The sequence below is a fragment of the Gymnogyps californianus genome, chromosome 14 (assembly GCF_018139145.2).
Source record: "Gymnogyps californianus isolate 813 chromosome 14, ASM1813914v2, whole genome shotgun sequence".
In the NCBI taxonomy this organism is placed as follows: domain Eukaryota; kingdom Metazoa; phylum Chordata; class Aves; order Accipitriformes; family Cathartidae; genus Gymnogyps; species Gymnogyps californianus.
This window is the reverse complement of record NC_059484.1, coordinates 2,414,503-2,434,955: the sequence shown is the minus strand read 5'-3', so window position 1 is coordinate 2,434,955 and position 20,453 is coordinate 2,414,503. Positions and strand designations below refer to the sequence as shown.

General features: G+C 52.9%; 1 protein-coding gene across 1 annotated transcript in view; it reads right to left on the bottom strand.

Annotated features, from left to right (window-relative positions):
- Positions 1 to 15,509, bottom strand: part of ETF1 (eukaryotic translation termination factor 1) — a 28,535-nt gene extending 13,026 nt beyond the window's left edge. The window contains exon 1 of the mRNA XM_050905399.1: positions 15,403 to 15,509. Coding sequence (XP_050761356.1) covers positions 15,403 to 15,488 — 86 coding nt within the window. The 5' untranslated portion in view covers positions 15,489 to 15,509. The remainder of the gene's footprint in view (positions 1 to 15,402) is intronic.
- Positions 15,510 to 20,453: the final 4,944 nt, after the last annotated feature.

The window sequence follows — 20,453 nt, the reverse complement described above, 5'->3', positions numbered from 1 at the left end:
AGGAAAAAAGAGGGGTTGTGAGCAGCCACCAGGCAAAGCAACAAGTGTATTCATACCATATTCCATGCACGCAGCTGTCTCTCCTCCCTCCCCCTCCAAGGATGCTTCACTTCACTGTTATCAGAGTAATTCCCCTTCTGCTGGACAATAATGGAAGAGAAAAAGAAAACAAAACAGGCTCTTCAGAGGATTTGACTCCATAACCAAGTGTTCAGGTTAGGCACCACCAAGCAAGTCCTCCAAAAGCTGCTCGTTTAACCTGGGATACTACTCTGGAAAAAAGAACATATGTACAGGCTAAGGGCTGCAAGCTAAAGGCACGTAAGCAGCCCCCAGCAGAGATTATTTAAAACAATGCAGCCACATACTTTAAGGACATTTTTAAGTCCGTTCCATTTGTTCTCAGACAGCTGGAGCACTAGCCAGCCCCAGTGCTGTTTTAAGACTGTTTTCCTCAGATTAACACAGAAAACTCAACTGGAAGGATCCTTTCGTAGCAGTTAGTCTCTTCTAGTTTCCCACTAGCACTGTGCTTTATAGAGAACCTCACTAACTCTGGCAGCTGCTTTAAATAAAGCATGCTTAAGCACATGCCTGCTAGTTCAGAAGCATCAACCCCAAGGCATGGAGTCAAGAGATAAGACCCCACAAATCACAGAACTGGCTTAAATTAAATGGAAAAAAAGTTAGTTTGATATTCGTTTTTCCTATGGCTTTGGGGTGGATCCTGCAGAGGTCTTAATCCCCAAAGCAGCTTCGTGGTTCAAATCCATCCAAAGCCAAAACAAAAATCGGGGAAGTTCCTGTCTGCCTTCCAGCAGGTACCTCCCATTTGCCATTGAAGTATCCCAGATGTCTGAAGTGCTGCTTCTGCATTGTCTCAGATTTAACCCAGACCATACTTCACATTAGAGTAATGGCATAAAAATCGAATACTTCATTGTGTCCTCTAGCCCTCTCAAGGGCAAACCAGCTAAGCTCTGTGAAAAAACCTCTACTCTGGATTCTGAGTCAGAGAACCAACAAAGTGCTTTTCAGCCATAAAAAAAAAAATGGGTTTTGCTCTTTTACATTTCTTACGGTAGGAGAAGACTAACACAGTACCTGCCTGCTGCTGTTTCAGCTTGTCACACACTAGCGTCCTGCCTGAAGTGTTTGGGCTACAGAGACAGCAGGGAAGTGCTTTAAAAAGCATCATTTCATTAGCCTCTTTACAAAAGTTGTACAGCCCTCTTCCAAAGATCTTCAATTCAGGCCAAGTTGAAACGGATGCTGGTAGGTCAAATAAGTCCCTGACCTTAAAGACAACTAATTGGTTTTAATATCCAAGATCCCCATACACACTAATCAAGAAAGTTGCAAAGAGACACTTGCACACGTTATTCCCAGAAGGAGCTTTGAGCCATGCTGACAGCTATCAGACTTCCAGGTCACACCAGCCAAGAATACTCCATATACCACTCAATTAAAGCAGTTAGCTACCCCAGTGAATGGCACAAGCCTTAGGGGAGATATAATGGCCTATCATTCCCAGCAGGCTCCTTTGAGTAAGAGGCCGATCAGAATGAAAGCAACTCTTCCCGACTTTTCTGAAAGTAGCACTCTTGAGGCAAGCTCACGCAGTTCATTTCTTCCTCTGAAAGAAGAGATTCCCAGACTTCCCAGAGATTAGAAAGCTCTGCACATCACCCCTAACTTGCTGCACGAACTAAGGGCATCCCAATGTGGCAGGTGGGAGACGGGACCGCTGTGCCCCTTGGGCACTCCATGGCTCTCCTGCTAGGAAGAGATTTCATGCAATTTTTCCTGTATCGAGGACAAAGGGGAAAGAGCAGACAGCGAGCTAGGGGAGCAGGTGGGAATAGCAAGGAGGAAGACCGGGTGTGCCCTCCCAAGACCAATTCTTCAGTAAAAAAGCACTTGTAAAGCTACCTTCAGTTTTCAAATGCAAGCCACCCCTCAAATCCCAGCCCCTGGCCTCGTGTTATGTTCCACTGCCCCAGAAACACTGGCATCAGCAGAGCCGCTGGCCGGAGCGCAGCTCTGCATACCGTGAGCCGGCTGGGTTGTACCAAACCCACACCTTGAAGGGGCCACCATAACTGGTGATTATTTATACTACACACAGCGTCTTATCTATAAGGCAGAGTCACATGTGTCAGTCAAATCACTGTTCCTTAGGAACACCCTGCCCAAAGCACCCTACCCCAGGTAATACAGTGGACTTCACAAGCCCTCATGATTTATTACTGCAACCAAATAAATGAAAAGGTTCTCTTAGCTGATGCATTCTTCCTCATTTAAGTCTCAAACTAGTTTAACGCAGCACAGTACTGTGCTTGGTCCAACCCTTCAGCAAATTCCAGCCTGGATTTATATCCAAAAGCACCTTCCGTTACCAACACCGAGTGCATTTCTTGGGTTTGACGTGCTTTTGCCACTATTTACTCAGCCAAAGCTATTTCGGGCACTAACTGATTCCTGCAGAATCCAGTAAAACAGCAGGCATGCAGCTTGCCACGGGAGCAGCGGCAGCCCAAGCACCTCACGGCATGCCAGGCTGCTAGAGCCTGGAGCACAAGGAATCAGCCGGCTTGTCACCCCGTGTCCCCGGGCACCCAGCGCCCCAAGGGGGGCAGCCCCTGCCAGCATGCCGCTGCTGCCGCCTGCTGGGTACAGCTAATCCACCCAACCAAGCAGTTCATTAGGCAGCCAGCTAATTGAAGGTCACAGTCAGCACCCCCTGCTCATCTCCTCCTTCCTTAAACAAGCACACAGTCAGGATCTGATCACTAAATTAGATCCGGTCCCAGAGAGGTTGAGACCAGCAGGACACCAGCTGAAGCAGATCCGCACACAAGTGACCAGGATGGCTGCAGAACTCCCTCACACACCACCAAGAGCTTGTTATCCTACCACAGAAGAGCGGTTTTCCCCTCTCATAGCAAGCTTGTACCTGTATGTGACCTTACTGCAGGATGGCAAGGTCTAAAAAAACCCTGTGGTTTCATCTGCTAACACCACAAAAAGTAGCAAAGAGTTTCTAAGAAAGCTGCTGTTCAAAAACACTTAGAAAAAACCAGGTTATTCTGCACAGTAATACAATTTCCAGGTTTCCTATCGGTCTTTGCAGCCACTGTGCCTGAACACGACGACAGGTATTTCTGCAAAATCCCATGCCTCCTCCACAGCTGCTAGATGAGCTGCGCACCAGGTTCTAGAGTACATTTCTTCTGGGAACGAGGTAGGGGAAATCACGCTGACTACGACCTCCCGAAAGGGGCCTTTCCCAACAGCAGACCTCTAAAACCAACAGGCTCCGCTGCGCATGAAGCACACGGGACATTCGCTGCCTGGCAGGCCATTGCCAACCACAAATCCCCTAGCGAGCACACTGCCAGACAGAACTTCATTACGGAATTGTTACAGTGAACAATTAAGTAATCAATCTAGATTAAGGGCAGTGCTCACACTGGCAGCTCGGGATCGAACGTGCGATGAGCTGGTTCTTTCCTGTATCATCCCCAGTGCTCCTGCAGGAAGGATGGACCCGAAGCGCTCCAGATTATATTCTGCTCAGCAGGATCCCTATTTCAAAACGCAGCATTGCTAAGAGGTTCTCCCCTGCCCCGGTTTTAGTGCACCCAAGACAAATTATACTGGATCAGCTGGAAGCTAATGCTTTCAGACTGAACTGAGCCAGGAAGTTTTAAGCAGCTAGAGACAGTTGCTGTCCCTATTCTGGGCTAAGGAGTGCCTGCACAGCAGCCAAAGAGCTGCCATTGTAATGCAAGTACGTGCATCAAGACCCAAAATGCTCCAAAATGTTTGCTTTGTAAGAAACAGGCATCCTGGACCCCAGGACAGCAGGACATGTGCCACCGCACAAGGGACTGGAGAGGAGAAAACCATTAAAAGCACTAAGGGCACCTGTCCACACACGACAAAGAAACAAGGGGGCAATTAAGTGCCAACCTCTGGCAAGGTAGAAACACTTCACTGTCTGGGTACTATGGTTACTACTCACACTGTGCCAGCCCTGCCAGTAATTGGCAATTAGCTCAGACTTAGCATGGCCTGGAAGGTACCAGCATTAGGTACCTCTAGGATAGAAGATGATGATCAGGGCTCCAACTTTGCTCCTAAACCACTGCAGGTGGGCTCCAACCTTGCTCCTACAGCCTGCCAGAAAGCTGTTTGGGGGAAAGGGGGAAGCAAAAACAAGCACATTTTGCTCTCTCGAGACAGCAAGTTCTTTAGAAAATGGAGGTTTGTGGATAGGACAGCCTGTTCTATTATTAAAACTTCAACGTTACTACAGTTTGAATTTCAGACAACTGTACCACAAAACAAACAGCTCTCCCAGTCAGAGAGGCCTAAAAGCAAACGTTAAGAAGTTACCACAGCGAGTGGCAGCATGTGCGGTGCTGAATCATTGCTAACCCAGCCCCAAAAAGCTGAAGGGAAAAGTTTTGGCAAAAGTTTTACCTGCAAGCAGGTACTACGGCATCCAAGCAGCTCGTTTTCCCTGCAAGACCTTCCTGCACTGCCTAAGAGGTATCATCCGACAGCATCTCACCGTGCCTTATGACAGCTGTGGTATTGCAAACCAAGAAGAGAACTGTTGGGTTCTTTCCAGAAGCAAGAGCAGGGATTTCACAGAAGATACTTACACCAGCTGGATTGCTGTGCTGAGTCCCAAGCCACGTTTGGCATCAGGAGCGGTGCCCACTGGGTACGCGTTTTATGGTTCAGCATGAGGAAGCCACCACAACAGAAGGCAAGTGCACAAAGCGAGCAGTGTACCACATTTCAAATAAGCTGCCAAGTATACCCCATGGATGGTTTTCATTACAGCTGGCAGTTGAGCCTCCTGTTCTGGGTGGCCATCTTCATCTACAGGGATTCGATTTCTACTCTTTTGCCCGTCAGAAGGAACAGCTGAACAGATCCTTAGACCTTCAGCTTTCAGCTGAAACTAGAAACTGCTCTAGTGGTTTTCTAAAAGACTCCTACCATCTTACACAGCATTATGTCAGTAAAATGGCTACCTGCATGGCCGCATACCACACAAAAACCAAACCAGCAAGCACCGACTGTAGCTACCCTCGACTTGGCAGAGAAGAGCAATCCCAACCAGAAGTCTGAGGAGGAACAGTCACTCAACCTGTCTCCTGGAATTTGGGATATGCACTGGCAAGGGAGAGCATTAATTTAACAGATGTGCTATATAAATAGCAGTTACTGACCGATCCTGTGGTATCAGAGGAGACTTGACAAACAGCAGCTGAGCTGTAGTTGTTCCACAATGAAACATTTTACGCTAATAGCACACTGTGTAATGTGGAGATAGAGGCAAGGCAGGTCAGTCATTCTCTATGACTCAAAATGAGCTTATTTTTACAGGGCACTAGCTTCATGAGCGTCTTGCTTTCCCCAGGAACCAAGAGCAGCATGAGGCCTATATGTGACTGCCAGAGACTGGCAGGAGCATGGAGCTAACAGCTTTCAGATAATCTGACCTTAACCACATACCACAGCCAGGAAGCTTTCTATGAAATAACTGTTGCCACATACTGCTTCAAGCGATGTTACCTTCCCAAGGTAACATCTGTTGGTCTCCATCCAAGAGGACTGAGGATTACTGGGCAGGCATCACACGTACCGAGAAGCCCAAGCTGCCTGGACAGCCAAGACTACTGAAGTTATATGACGACTAGACCAGTTCCATCACTGACACATCCACAGCCAGCTGAAGACGGATGCCAGCAATATCTATACAATCTAAGGCAGAACTGCACCAGGCACATACCACAGGGCCAAGAGAAGAGAGCTACTTCTGAACAAATATCCACACAGCGCTGCAGGCACATGATTCTTCAGCGAAGGACTAAGTTGAGAGCACAGTCCACATAAGCAGTGATGTAAGTAAAGAATATTTGAGGGTTTTTTGATCCTGTATCTGAGCAGAGATGTTAAATGAAGTGCTATAAAAAGTAAGTGTCCTTTGGTATAGGCAAGTACGAAATTGCTGGTTTGGGTTCTCTTACAAAACATAGGCCATTAGACACTCCCTATTCAAACAAGCCCTGTATGCAACAGCGTTGACCTTGCCGTAGGGAAGTTCTACATATATGCTCTTACAACTTATGAATTATGGCTGTGAAGTACATAAACAGGTCATAGCTGTGCCCTTTAAAGGCTTAATGTCTTTTAATAACACAAAGCCTTCATCAAATAGGAAGTGGCTCAAGTCCACTTGAGATGCCAAATCTAGAGAGACAACAGCAGATGCAAAAGCTACATAACTTTTCCTGGAAATCCCGTCAGCCTGCTATGAAAGAGCAGAGACAATCTTAAGAGTCTAGGATCCCTTCAGTGCTTCAGAGGCAACGTCATCTGGAAGCTTACCCAAAGACTGCACTGTGTGAGAACATCGGCTGAATGCTTTGTGACAAACACAGGCAACGTGCCTCAATCTAATTGCTGCTTGAGAAGCAACAGTTTTTTTGTGATGTCTCCATCAGAAACAGATGAAATCCCACCCCCTGTTCAGATGATGGGCTCAAAGCACAGCCTGAGCAGGAGACAAGTGCTGCACAGAGACCTAGACAGAGCACACAACACCGGTTAGCGGACAATGGGACATACCATTAACTCCTTTGAAGTCTAATGTAAAGTTGAGCTGAAAGCCATGCTGTTGGCAGTACTTTTTACAGCATCATTTCAGCAAGAACCTCACAACCCCCACCTCAGAGGCATTCTGCATTTCACCACAGCATACACAACTCTGGATCATCTACTCAAAGGCGACATCAATATAAGTTGTTACTCAAAGCTTTCCAGGTCATCCAAAAAAAGGGTATGAAGGTATGGAAGAGACCAGTTCCCAAGCAAAAGTAAGGCAGAGATGACCTCTCTGGATCCAGCACCACCTCAGAAGCACAGAAAAAGCACAAGATGGGGGCAGGGTGGATATCAGGGGAGGATCACAGAGCCAGGAGACCAAGTAATTCTTTCCTCAAGAGTACTTTTCAGCATAGGCATTAATTGGGGAAAGCAAGCCCCCCTTCCCTGAGTCAAAGAAACACTCCAGATAGCTAATTCCCCTGTCAGTCTTTGAATGCCACCTCTACCCTGGACAAAGGAAAATCACTTAGCTGCACAGCATGAGGCCACGCAGCTATTGCCACCATGGCTCACACAATGCCAAGTTCTCCCGCTGTAGTTCTGTCCCAGAGCCCTAGACAGGAATCTTGTATATCTTCTTCCTGCAATGCTGGCAGATGAGATAGAAAAAGCACTTTGCGTAACCAGAAACAGCTTGAACGCAGACATTAAGACTGTCCTGAAAAGGTATTCTGCCCTCTTAGTCTAACCCACTGACCTTCTCAAATAGGAAAAGCCCCCAGATGCCAAGCAAGCTTAGCGAGTGCAAGCTAGGGAGTGAAGCACCAAGCCAGAACCCACCCTGGAAAAGAGAAGTGAGCCTGCTTTCCTCAGTGCACCCCCTGCTTCAGCAGGAAGGGAAAGTTTCCCACAGGGAGGCAGCAAATGGCCGCTTCAGCAAAGGAGCAGAAGCGAGACTGGCTAGTGTCTCACCACGGGTCAGGCAAGGTAGTGCTTTCCCCTCCTCAGCAGTCGCTGGCCTGCTGCCAGGATCTGCCTCTTGAGCTCAGCAGGCATCACTCCCCAGGGACAGAAAGGAGGTGAAAGAAGAAGCGGGTCACAGACCTCTATTCCTCCACATAGCAGAGAATTTGGCCAGGTATCACGTGTCCGAAGGCTGCACAGGTAGCAGGTAACAGTGAGCCCTTGCCCACTGGTCCAGCACGCGCTACCTGCACAGAGGTCAACATAAGCAGCTCCATGCTCCGAGCTTCCTCCCGTCCCCAACTGGAGCCAGCTCCGACACTGCGGCTGCTGCTCAGGCAACCACCAGCACCCAGATCCTGAATCAGTTCTGCAGCTCCAGGAGCAGATCCTGACTTCATCCCGTACTGCTGAAGAGCACTGAATCAGCACGAGTGGATACTGCACACCCCACAGGGAAGGTGAATCAATGCCACCCTGAAATCCTTGGATCAAAGGCAACACATCACAAAACATAATTGCGTAGGCATGTTTTGAATAGGCCTTATTGGCTGCATCTGACCTCATGCAGAAAGCCCGGATGCCCAATTACTGGTAAGTGGAACAGACGTCTCTGCACTTCAGACATTTGTGACTCACTGGGAGGCTCAGTTTTGCCACAGCTCCCCTGCTCTCCCTCCTCCCTCTCCAATTATTAATGTCCTCAGTTTAAAAGACTTGTTGCATTAGTTGGATACAAGTAGTACACTGAGGGACTGAAGCAACAAATCCAGATTTGCTTGTCAAGATGTTAATGCCTCAGAGCTACATGGGAATAGGGAGCCAACAGGGGGAAAAAAGAAATCCAGTTGCCACAAAGCCAAAAAAGTCTGTCCTCTTTTGAGGTGCTTGTTCCCATCTTCCACCACATCATTTGTCTTCAGCAGTAGTCAGGGGCTCATTCATTAGCTCTATGTGAGTGATGATCTGTGTATGAATCACACTGTTCACTAATGATTCACGCAGTTGTAAAAGAGGGTATCAAGCTGCTGAACTACCAAGGGCTATAACACACTTACTAGAGTTCTTGTCTGACACGTAACCGTTCTCCCAGATAGGTCATTTTCTGCCACTTGCTAGCGTGTACTCTCAAAACAGCAGTTCCTAATTGTTGTTATAATTCAAAAGGAACAGGTAGAGCCAGCAGATGAGATGCCCAGGAAATGTTTTACAAAAGTTAGACACAGGCAACCAGCAGAATGTCAACAACCCTTTGGACACTGGCCCCGGCTCTGGCTGCCTTCTCACCTGGCACAGGGAGAGGGCAACTTTCTCAGACCACCCACCCTCGAGACCACCAAAACACAACCTCTTAAGAGACACTGCCTTAGGCCTGAGAGGTCTGATCAGCCCCGCTCACATGAAATCCATATTCAGTTTCTAACCCCAGCACTATGGAGACTGGCAGCCTGAAGAGACTCGAGCAAAGCAGGGAAACAGCGTGTAAGCAGCTGCAGTACATCCTACACACCTACCTGCCACAGAGCCCTCAGGTATCACTTCTGCCCTGGACTATTTCTATTCTGGCCTCTCTGCAAATGTCTCCTCCTTCTCCTCACACTACCAGAAGCAAAAGGCAGTATTAATATTATAGGCTTTACCTCTAACAGAAACGTGACCTCCTTTAGAAACTACCCTTAAGACAAGTGGGCTGAGAAGGCACTACTTCGAGGAAGCAATTCGGTTTAGGTAAGAACTTAAATCATAACCTCTTCCCTAAACACTCCGCACTTCAATGGCGGATCATAAAACCAAAGCAGAAAACTCATTGTCAGTAAAGATAAATTCCACATGCCACCCTGCAGATGCTACTCTTCCAGTCCTTGCCCCACTCATCTGTCTCACATTCCCCACAGAGTGAAAGACAGCCATTTACCCCAAGGCAGGCCCAGCCCAGACTGCAGCAGAAGCAAAAGACTTTTAGCAAAGGTAGGTCCACTGGAGACATCAGCCTGCTGTGGAGAGATCCTCAAGGCTATCCCATGACTGGCACTAGCACGACATATCAGCACTGCAACCTAATGAACACAGCACAAGTTGGAAAGCCAAGTAGTACCTTGCCACAGCACTGCCCTTCACCGATCGACCAGCTCACCCAGGCCCGGTTCAAGGTCTCCATCATACTCCACGTTCTAAGGTGAAAGCTTCAGCTCTGCAGAAACAGATCCTGTATCAACGGTTAAACTGTTTCCCGGAGCCCAGACCCGAGGCACAGCCACAACGACAAACAGATCCCGATAAAGAAGGTAGGGAAAGAGATCTGCTGCCAGCCTGGGAGCAGGAGAGGAAGCCTCTGAACCAACACATCTCTGGCAACGTGGCCAAAAGCCAGTCACAGCGATGAAAGACCACACCAAATCCTCCTCCTGATGTATGACATCACTTAAAGACAAGATAGTTATACTGGTACTTGCCTAGACAAGGTGGTATTGTTACAATCACATAGATACAGTACACCACTATATATGGTGTACTATATCTTATATGCATATATGGTGCAGTAGAGGAATTCACACTGGAGTTAAGAATCAACTATTCCAGCACATTCAACTGTTCAACAGTTATTCCAGCACAGTTGCAACTTCAGTGCAGGGAAGCTGTAGAGCACCTGCCAGCAGCAGAACAAGGCATCTACAGTCAAGCGCTGCAGATGCTCCCAGGAGTGTCTGAGTATTTGCACTGCCTAATTCAGGAGAGAAATACAGCTCACCGGTGGAGCACAACATAACCCTGGCACCACCAGTTTCCCAGCACTTTGTTCAAAAGAAATCAGCAACAAGGCAAACCCGTACAGGACATCTACTTGCAACTGACCCCAGTTATTTCCTAAATTTATCCCAGCAGCTAGTGCTGCTGCAGCATTCACAGCTGCAGTGTTACCTCACAGGAAGGTGGGCTTCCAGGTCACTTTTGGAAAGGCCCACCACGCTAACAGTAGAACAGGCCAAGACTATATTGTTCTCCAGAACCACCAGGTTGTCCAAACAGGTCTCAGCCTTGCCAACTTGCCTGGTCACAAAAGTGGCATCATCCCAGGACACCCCAGAACAAGGTGCGGAGATGCACAGCCTACTCCCGGCCTTCTCCCAAGCAAGCCTCCTGTCCCTGTGGCACAAGGCTGGGAAACAGCAGCAGCCTGCAGCTAATTCCAAGTTGGGCCCGTCCATCAGGACCAGCAAGGCTCCAGACGGACTGCAGGAGAACCCAGCTGCAAATGATGCTTTCTGCAACACAACCTGGGCAAATCATTTATGCCTAAGCGACAGGTCAGCTTTTCCTCCCTCACGCAGAACTAGTATGTGTTTCACTTTGCAGAAATTCACGCACATTTTCAGGCCTCTGTCCTTCCTGGTGACTTTTTATTTGTCTCACATTTGGTTTCTCCCATATAGCAGATGGAAGTCTCAACTTGGCAGAATCCAAAAGCTAGCAGGAAACTGCATCGCTTTGCTTTCCCATGGCTCTGGAGACACCAAGACTTCCCTTTCTCTTGCCATTTCTCCATTCTCCTGCCTTGATACATTTCTTCCAGTTACAACCAGAGTAAGTTACTTGTTCAGACTTAGTTTCTGCATTTGCTCAGAAGCATGCATATGCCCTGTTCCCTCCACCTTCCAAAATACTTGATTTGGAAAAACTTCTTCGACACACTGTCAATCTTAGTTGTGCTTGCAGACAGAGCCTTCAAAGACACCATTCTCTTTGCCTCCTCTTTCCCTGTTTCAGTAAAATAACCCATAAGGGCTACTGCTCTGAACAGAAGTCTAGCCCTGCCTTTAAGCTCAAGGCAGGAGAGATGTCTCAAGGGAGCAGGTTCCTAAAGGTTTTACCATTATAATGCAGCTCCACACCCTGCATCAGCACCTGCTGCGCTCTCACTCGGGGTCAGAAAGTCCATCCGGCCAGCGGAGGTGTTAGTAAACCGTCACCGAGCAGAGCCGTTTGCAGGAAGAAAGCCCTAAGACTTTAAGAAGTTTTCCAAACGTGATTCAGATGTGACATCTCAGGCCTAAGCCTGCAAGGAGACTGCTAGCTGTTGCTGATACTTGATTTTGCCAAGCATTTACAGCTTAGATTAGCAGAAAAAACTGACCATAGCCCTGCTAACTATTCAGAACTGCAAAGACCAAAGGAACAAAGAGTGATTGTCAGTTTAACACTGACACTGGAAAACTGCATGAAGCAACAGCAGAAAAGCCCCGAGAGAGCGCATAAAGGAAAAACATAGCGGCTAATACCACTTCTGCTTGAGCTGCTGCAACATCCACATGCCAAAACATGGCTGCAACTTCTGGGGGGGGGGGGGGGGGCAGAGTCTTTCACCAAGACTCCGTTTTACAAAACCTGTGGACTGAAAGCAGAATTCCTTTGTAGGGGAGAAGCAGAGATGCTTGATGAAAGTCTGAGCACTCCAAGCTACCAGAGAGGAACGACAAGGCTAGACTTCTCACAAGGGCTTAACTTGCTTATCACCAGCCTTTTACCCTCATCTTCTTCTGGCTAGAAAGGTTAATTGCCTGTAGCGCAGAACTCGGGCCCCATTTGCTCTCACTCATATGTACTCTGCAGATACCAGCTACTCCCCCTTCCCACCAAATCAGAAAGATCAACTCATCAACTTTGTACAGTATCAGACAGTTTGCAACTCAACTTTGGAAGAGCTAAGAGGAGAGAACAGACACTTCTGTTTTAGGAAGCAAGACACAGACAAAAGCTCCTTCTACTCCCTGCCAGCAGAGGCAGGGTTTTGGGGTGGGTTTGGGGGTTTTAAAAATTGTTTTTCCTTGGTTTGATTTGCCAGATTCTTGCTATCCAGAGATCAGTGAGAAAGCCAGCTTTCCTAAGCAGGGCTGGCAAAATAACACAGGACATTCTTGCTAGGATGTTACTTTAAAGTTTGAGAAGCAGTCTTACCCTCGCTGGCCTCTAGCTGATCGGCTTCTGGTAAAGCTGAAGCTCTAATCTTCTCCCTTGGTTTTCTGACCAAATACTGCCACTTACCTCATCTAGCCCAGACATCATAAAAGCATTTCCTTGCTCTTATTGCTCACTTAACATTTTGATAACATTCTGCAGATTTCATTGAGATTTTACCAAAAGAGCTGGATAACAGCAGAGGTGCCCCAACCGCCACATGCGAACTGAATGTCTAGCTCCAGCTTCCTCCATTTCCCGTCCCTTTGATCCACTGCAGGAACAACCAGCGCACGAAACTGGGACACTGCTGCTGGGTCACTATTAGGAGTACATGAGTAAGGGAAGGTGGAGACGCCAAGGAGTCCCTGGCCTTCCACATCACCCTATTTAAAGGCTTTGCCCCCTAATCCACCCCAGAACAGGTCTTCCTACTTCACAGGAAGAGGAAGCGACTCTCCCAAAGGCCGGAAAAGCCTGTTTCACTGCCTCACACCTCTTGTGCCGGGGAGCCTAACGCTTCTGGTGGCAGAAGTTTCAGCATCTCTTCCCCTTACTGGACCTAAACAGACTAGGATAATTGTAGCTAGGACTCCCTGGGAGCATGACGCGCATTTACACATAACCAGCATAACCTTGCTTATAGCAAGGATTGCTAGCATCAGCAGCCTTCGTCAGGTGGCGGTTTAGCAGCTAGCACACATATTAAATTAAAGAACAGCAGTATCACGACATCTAGGAGATACGCTGGATCCAGAGGGCTCAGCTAAACCTCCTACATGCATTTTCTTGTGCTTGCAGCACCTTTACCACAAAGTAGAGTTGTGCCAGGGATCACTGATAGTGAAGAGGGAAGACATCTGGGCTGTGGCCCCAAGAAGCTGCCACCCCTAACAGCCACCCGCTCCGAGCTAGCCCTTCAGCCTCACCTCTCCCTGGAGCTCTCCAATACCAGTTTTAACCTTGTTCTCTTCAACACTCATCTATTCCAAACAACATGAGAGCTGCCGCTAAAGGCAGACATACTTATGCTACCGCATTTTGAATCAGGGAGAGCCAAAATGCTCGCTGTAAGTTTCCAAAACACAGCCCAGCCTCCCTCAGCACTGTTACAGGGACCGATAGCTGTTTTCACAAGCCGCAACGGATGCCCGTAGCTCCCCAAGCCCTTTCAACTTCATGGCAGAAGTAATTTACACGCTCCCGTGCTTGCTGGGACCTCCCCACGAGTACAACGCATGCTGTCAACATTGTGCAAAGGCACAGCTGAATGATCAGCTTCGGTAGTCAAAGTCCACTCTGTTGCAGGGAAGGAAGACCCTGGCTCCCCGCTCCCTCTTCCTACACCCCCATCCCTTGCACAGCTACATCGTAAGTCAGATAAAACAAATTTAGGGAGATCTGTGGCGTGGACTCTCTTCCCCTGGCCCCTCCTGCCTGGGTTAGTTTGCAGCTGAATGATTCCCCCGGCCTACTCTACACACAAGAACAAACGCCAGCACTAAGGAAAGAACAAGACAGCGTCTTGGCTTATGCGAGCTGTTCAAAGGGAACCTGCCTTTGGGTGGCCACAGTACGATACCAGTGCTGCCCCAGCTAGATGAACACCAGTTCAGATGAGCCTATGGAAACTGGAGCCACAAGGGTGGCTAAGGAGTCACCCATCATCTTCATTTTATTGCGTTGTATACTGAGACACGCACTTCCCTTGCTATTGTACAGCTCCGGTACCTATAGTTCTTACAATTACTCAAGCCTGAGCCGCTTCCCGACCCACGCAACACGCCACGGCCGAGTTACCCACAGAAACAGACACCACTTCACTTTTGGCATGGGGCAGGCTGGAAGAACATCCAGCAGCTTCACTTCTGGTGGGGAAAAAAGAAATCAAAGCGCAAGGACGATATAAGTGGGATTAGAGACTTGAAATTTAACGCCACCCAAACTTTGGAAGAGCTTGCTTTTGGGAAAATGGAGCTAAGCACTCTCACTGAAAGGTGAAGGGGTGAGAAAGATCAAATAAGCGTCGGTAAGAAAAGTAAGCCCGTAACGGCCGCCTCGGCCCCTGCCTCCCTGCCCTTACCCTCCTGCCTTCCCCGGGCCAGCTGGTCCCTTGGGAGGAGCCCCAGCCTGCACGGGGGGCAGAGGAGCCGTCTACTCCAGCTGGAATCCGCCGTTCCCCGGTGCCAGCTGGCACGGGGCGGCCAGCGGGCACGGCGAGGCCGGACGCGACGTGGAGCTCCGCAGCCAGCACGGGCCCCGCGTCCCCTCTCCTGCGCCCGGGGCGGCGGGGCCGGGACACACACCTGTGACACCCCCGCAGGGAACTCAGCCCCTTACGGGGGGGGGGGGGGGGGGAAACAGCTGCCGAGCCGCCACCGGCGGGGAGCTTAGCGGCAGGCACTGCCCTTTTCCCGTGCGGGAAATACGGTTACGCTTCCTTTCCGCGACTAAGCCTTCCCCGGTGGTGCCGGGGGCGGGGGGGGTGGGGGGCACACGGCCCTCCCGGCCCTATTCGCCAGACCCCAGACCCGCTTTTCTCTCTAAGCCCAAGGCCCTGAGCGGCCGCAGGGACCCGGCTGCTTCACCACGCGGCGAGACAAAAGGGCACCGGGACCCGGGAAGGGGCCGCCGGGCCGGGGCTGCGCCTCGCCCTCCCCTCGCCCCCGCGGCGGCAGGCCCAGGGCCGGGCGGCAGCCTCCTCGGTCCGGTTCCCGCTCCGGCCAGGACACCCCCCCCCCCCCTCCCCGCCCCCCCAACGTTCCCGGGGCGGGTGACCCCGCTGCCCACCGGCCCGCCCCGCGGCCGCCCTCCCGCCGCGGCCGCCCCCGAGGCGGCGCAGGCCCCGCCGCTCACCCGCGGGCCGCCTCCAGGCTTTTGATGAGCTTCTTGATCTTCCAGATCTCCACGTTGCGGTCGGCAGCGCTGGGATCGTCCGCCATCTTCTCCTCCTCCTCCTCCTCCTCCTCCTCCTGCTGCGGCGGCGGCGGCTGCGGCGGCCTGCGGCGGGCCGGCGGCACAGACACAGCGGTTAGACCCCGGCCCCGACCCGTCCCGGCCCCGCCGCCACCCGCCCGCCGCGCCCTCACCTCAGGCCCGGTCCCCCCGGCGGCGCGCGGCTGGCGGCGGCGCTGACGTCGGACACCGGCTGCTCGCGCTCCCCCTCTCCGCGCTGCATGTGTTGCAATCGGCTCACATGGGGCCTGTGACATCACTTCCGGGGGACCGGGGCGGGGAGCGGCCGCCCGCCCCGCCCGCGCGGGAGCGGGGCGCCACGCCATAGGCCGCCCGCCCGCCCGTCCCCGCCCCTCGCCCGCGCCGCTATTGGCCGTTGCTCCGCGCGGGGCACCATGGGGCGCGTAGTCCGCGGCCCGCCCCGGCCCGGCCGCGGAGCTCGGCGGGGCCGGGGCGGGGCGCAACGGCGGGTCTCGCGAGAGCTGCGCGGCCGACCCCCGGGCGCGCTTAAAGGGACCGCGCCGGGCGGCGGGCGGGAGCGGCGTGGCCTAGCGCGGGGTCCCGGCTGCCGCCCCCCCGGCCTGGGCTGCCCGCCCGCCCGCCTGCCGCCGGGCCAGGCCGCCCCGGGGGCTGTGTCACCGCCCCGCCTGAGGCCTGCGCCACCCCGGGGCCTGCACCACCCCGGGGCTGCGCCACCTCAGGGCCGCCCTGCCCTGCCCGGGCCCTGCGGCTGGCTCCGGTGTCACCCCCCGGGCAGCGTCACGCTCTGGGCCACCTGTCCTACACCCCATGCCACCCTCTGTGCCCCCCAGCCCCCTGACAGCCCACCGGGTGGGGAGTGGAGCGTGTCCCCCCTCCCCGGTCCCCTGGGGCAACCCCCCGAGCAGAGCCTGATGTTGCTGGGTTTGGGGGGGCTGCGGCCACCCCCTCACAGACGGGGGGTTTCCCTCCCTCCCGCCGTGCCCTGTCCCTGCGGCGGCAGCTGCTGCCCCCCCGGCATGGCCAAAGCCTGCAGCCGGCATTTTGGAAACGCCTGCTCCCTCCTGGCCCACGGTCATCAACATTTGGAGGAAGCCAAGCGGGACAGGAGGCATAGGGAAAGGAGACGGGGGGACATGGAAGTATTTTATGGAGCCACACGGTTATTTTGTATTTCTCCTTGCCCTGGAAATGTCACCTTTCTGCTGTCCTTATCACTGCCGGGGGTGGCCGAGGGCAGGAGCAACACATGATGCCCATGGAGGTCTTGGCCGGGCTCAGCCGAGCGCTCGGGGTGCTGCTCTGAAGGCACCAATGAAATGGAGAACGTCCGGAGAAGGGCAGCGAGACTGGCCAGAGGTTGAGGAGAGGCTGGGGAAACAGGCCCCAGAGAGCCCAGGGTGGAGGTGGCAGTGGCCGGCTGGGGGAATTGTGCCCCCGCAGCCCTGTCCTGCACGGGGAAGATAAGCACCGGGCTGCCTGGTGTCCCTGGGCGAGGGGTGCAGGCCCCCCCTGCCCCGCGGTATGGCCGCAGCCTGGCCCTGCAGCCCTGCTTGGTTGGGGGCACCCTCCTGCAGAAACCCCGCTCTGGGTGCCGGACGCGTGGGGGGCTCACGCCAGCCCCTGCCCCGGACAGCAGCGGCTCGGCTCAGGGAGCAGGGTCCCCTGCACGCCCCTGCTGCACCCGTGGGCTGGGGCTTCTCGTATGATTGCATTATTTGAGGTGACTTGTCCCGGCAGTCCTTGGCTCTCGGAGAGCACGTCTCGGCGATGAGCTGGCGAGCCCACCCGTGTGCCACTGCTCGCGAGGACAGCGGGGCTGCGGGGAGCCGACCCACCTCGGCGTGTCTGAGCACGTGTCCAAGAACCACATCTGAACACAACTGCAGCCTTGATGCCCGGGTGTGCAAACCCACAACCTGCCTTTTTTGCCCTGAAGACGCTGGGCAGTGGGTTTGCTCCCACGGGAGTGCCACAGCCTGGGGAGCACCCGCCAGCTCCGCCGCCGGGACAGCCCGAAACGGGACCGGCTGGCAACGTAGTGATGAAATGACGCTGAAGCCATTTACTTGTTTCTTTTATTAATGGCAGCAGAGAGGCCGCTTCCCTGCTGCCCCCGGGAGGTGATGCTCTCCTGGTGATGCTGAGCAGGCACCAACAGCTGGATGCTGGGGGGGTCGTGACCGTGGTGTCCCCCCCAGCCCCAAGCTGCCTCCCTGGGACATCCCAGCTCTGGCGTTTGCCATCAGCCTGGTCACCACCCCTGCCCTGCCCAGGGGCAGCCTGGCCTCCGTGCTGTGCCGTGCCATGCTGTGGGGGGATCGTGCTCCCAGGACGGCAAGCGCTGCGATAACCCGAGCCCGCTGCAGCCTCCTCTGCCTCCTGTGCTGCCTCTCGGCTCCCCGGCCCAGTGCGGCCCCCCAGTAGAGCAGCACTGAAGCCCTGCCGGGAGCTGGGCACGGGGCACCTGAGCAGAGACTGGTCTGGGACTCAGCCTGAAGCTGGGTTTTTCTATCGACAGAGTCATGCCGGGGAGACGCTGTGAGTTTCTGAACTACCTGGTTGGATTTAAAGTCCTGTTGCAGAAAGTATCAATTTCAACCCTTACAGGTATTTTTTTCCATGTGCATCTGGTCCCACACAGCCCTTTATAATCCTCCTTGGAACAGTAAGGCAGTGCATTATGGCTGGCTTTAGGAGATGATCTGCTGAGATGGAAGTTTCTGTGCCTGATACGGCAGGGACAGTGTACGCAGACGGGCAGGTGGACGACAACTTACCCCGGGCTTCCCTGGCAATCCCGCCCTTCCAGTTCAATCCAGGGACTCTACTCCAAAAAGCGCCCGTTGAGCGTCCCGGTTGCCGCCTCCCAGCCCGATGCACCGCTTTGCCGTGGCACTTTCTGCTCCAGCCTTCCCGCCGCGACAGCCGCTGCCGTCAGTTCCCCCCGCAGCTCTCCCGCCGGCTGGCTGACACAGATGCCGAGCAGCGCCTGTCTCCGACAGCCGGCACAGCTCCGCAGGAACGAGGAGGGAGCCGAGAGCAGCCATGGGGGCAGAGCCACTGAATTAGAGAGAACTTTTTCAATACGCCGCTGCGCTATTTAGAGAGGCGTTTTAAAAAGGAGCCGTGCCTTCACAGCGCGCTGGCAGTCACTGTCTTGCGGACAAGGGGGAGAGACTCCATCTCACTTTCCTCCCGTGCAGTACTGCAATCCCCAAGGAAGCCGAGCATCTCCTGCCTGTACAGGCAACACGGCAGGTCCCTGTCCTCACCAGGCATGCTCCCCGAGCACGGCACGCTGCGGCTGTCCTGAGCTGGGGGAAAACGCTTTTAGGAAAGGAAAAGAAGCCGCTGCAGGCAAGTGGAGATACCCTGCACCCGACTGAAATCTCAGCCTTCCCTCCCCTGTTAAAGTCAGGCAGGAGCTGTGACGCTGGAATCTACTATCCCAGTCCTGTTTGCGTTACTGAATGTTATTATTTTATGGCAGTGTGACTTGCAGAGCCCAAGGAGGCTGTGCCTTGCACCGACCTGCTCCCACCCACAGACGACACCATGAGAGGATGCATGCAGGTGGGGCACACGGCACAAACATCGCTCGGTCACCTTTTCCCCCCAAAGAACACGTGAGGAATTTTTCTTAATTACTATCATACACAGACCAGTAATTTATTCCAGAGCTGCAGCACTGCTGGGGCTACAGGCTTCCTAGGATGAGTATCAGCCTACACAGAAAATGACAGCGGGCAATGAAGCCCAAACACCCTTTCTCCAGGTGCTGACAGATGCCTTCCAGCAGCGGGACGGCAGCAGTTAACTCCTCAGGATGGGAGTCGCTCCTTTTCACGAGAGGTAACAGCCCAGTTGCTGCATCTCCTGCCTTCCTGGCAGTTTTTCACAGCAAGAAACTGTTCTCAGCATGACAGACATCACCCGATTTCACTTTTCTCTCCCCAATTCAATAATTCAGCTTATAAAGGAGGAGCTCAGAACAGCGCATTAAACAATGAAGAACATCTATGAAAGATGTATTTGAACTGTGGCAGGGAAAATAATTCATTGAAGAAGTCAAGGCCAACCCCGATCAATGATTTGGGACCCTGGAGGCCGTGAGATGATGATCCATCGCCTTTGCCCTGACGGCACTACAAGGCCAGAATGAGGTAAGGGTGTGCGGGCAGCAGCCCCTGCAGGCAGCAGCCCCCGCAGGCAGCAGCGCTGTCCTGGGCTGCCCCCGGCTCTGCTGCAGGAACATCTGGCTGCAGCTTCAGGGAGGCAGCAGGAAAAGCTTCCACGCAGGACGGTTTTTAAACTGTTTCACTTAAGGACATTTGCTTTCAGCACCTGCAATAGTCAACTCGCTTTGCTGGAGAATTCCTTTCCTTTTTCAGACTGCAGTTTTATACAGGGGATCACTTTTGACAGGAGCAGCAGCAGAGGGAAATTCAGGACAGGTCACCTGCAATCGAGTTTGGTAAAGGAGATTATTCTCGGGAGGTGCACGGCCAAGTGCTCCCCGCCATTACCAAACCCCACGTAGAGAACGGGAGCAGGGTTACGCTGTGACAGAATGAAGCACATAGCTTCACGCGGAAGATGCACACAGCTGCACACCTAGAGGGCACAAACAGCTCTTGGGAGCCGCAGTTGCTGTGAACATGCACGTCCGTAGCCACGTGTTCCTCAAAACTTCCAGGAAACCATGCTGGTCGCACGAGCTAAGTACACCTCAGCCTGCCGCTACCTGCCTGTGACAAATAACGCCCTGCCACTTAAAAAAAAACCAACAGAAGAGGACCTGGACCCGTGCACAATCCATTTGTTTGTGTCACTTGGCCACTTGTGGAAGACCTACGCTCACAGAGCCAGCCAGGCGAAAGCCCCACAGGCTGGCACGCTGCACCGTACCCCGCTGCCCTCCCCGTACACAGCCACGACAAGCTCCGATCCCCAGACCCCGCCATCTCCCC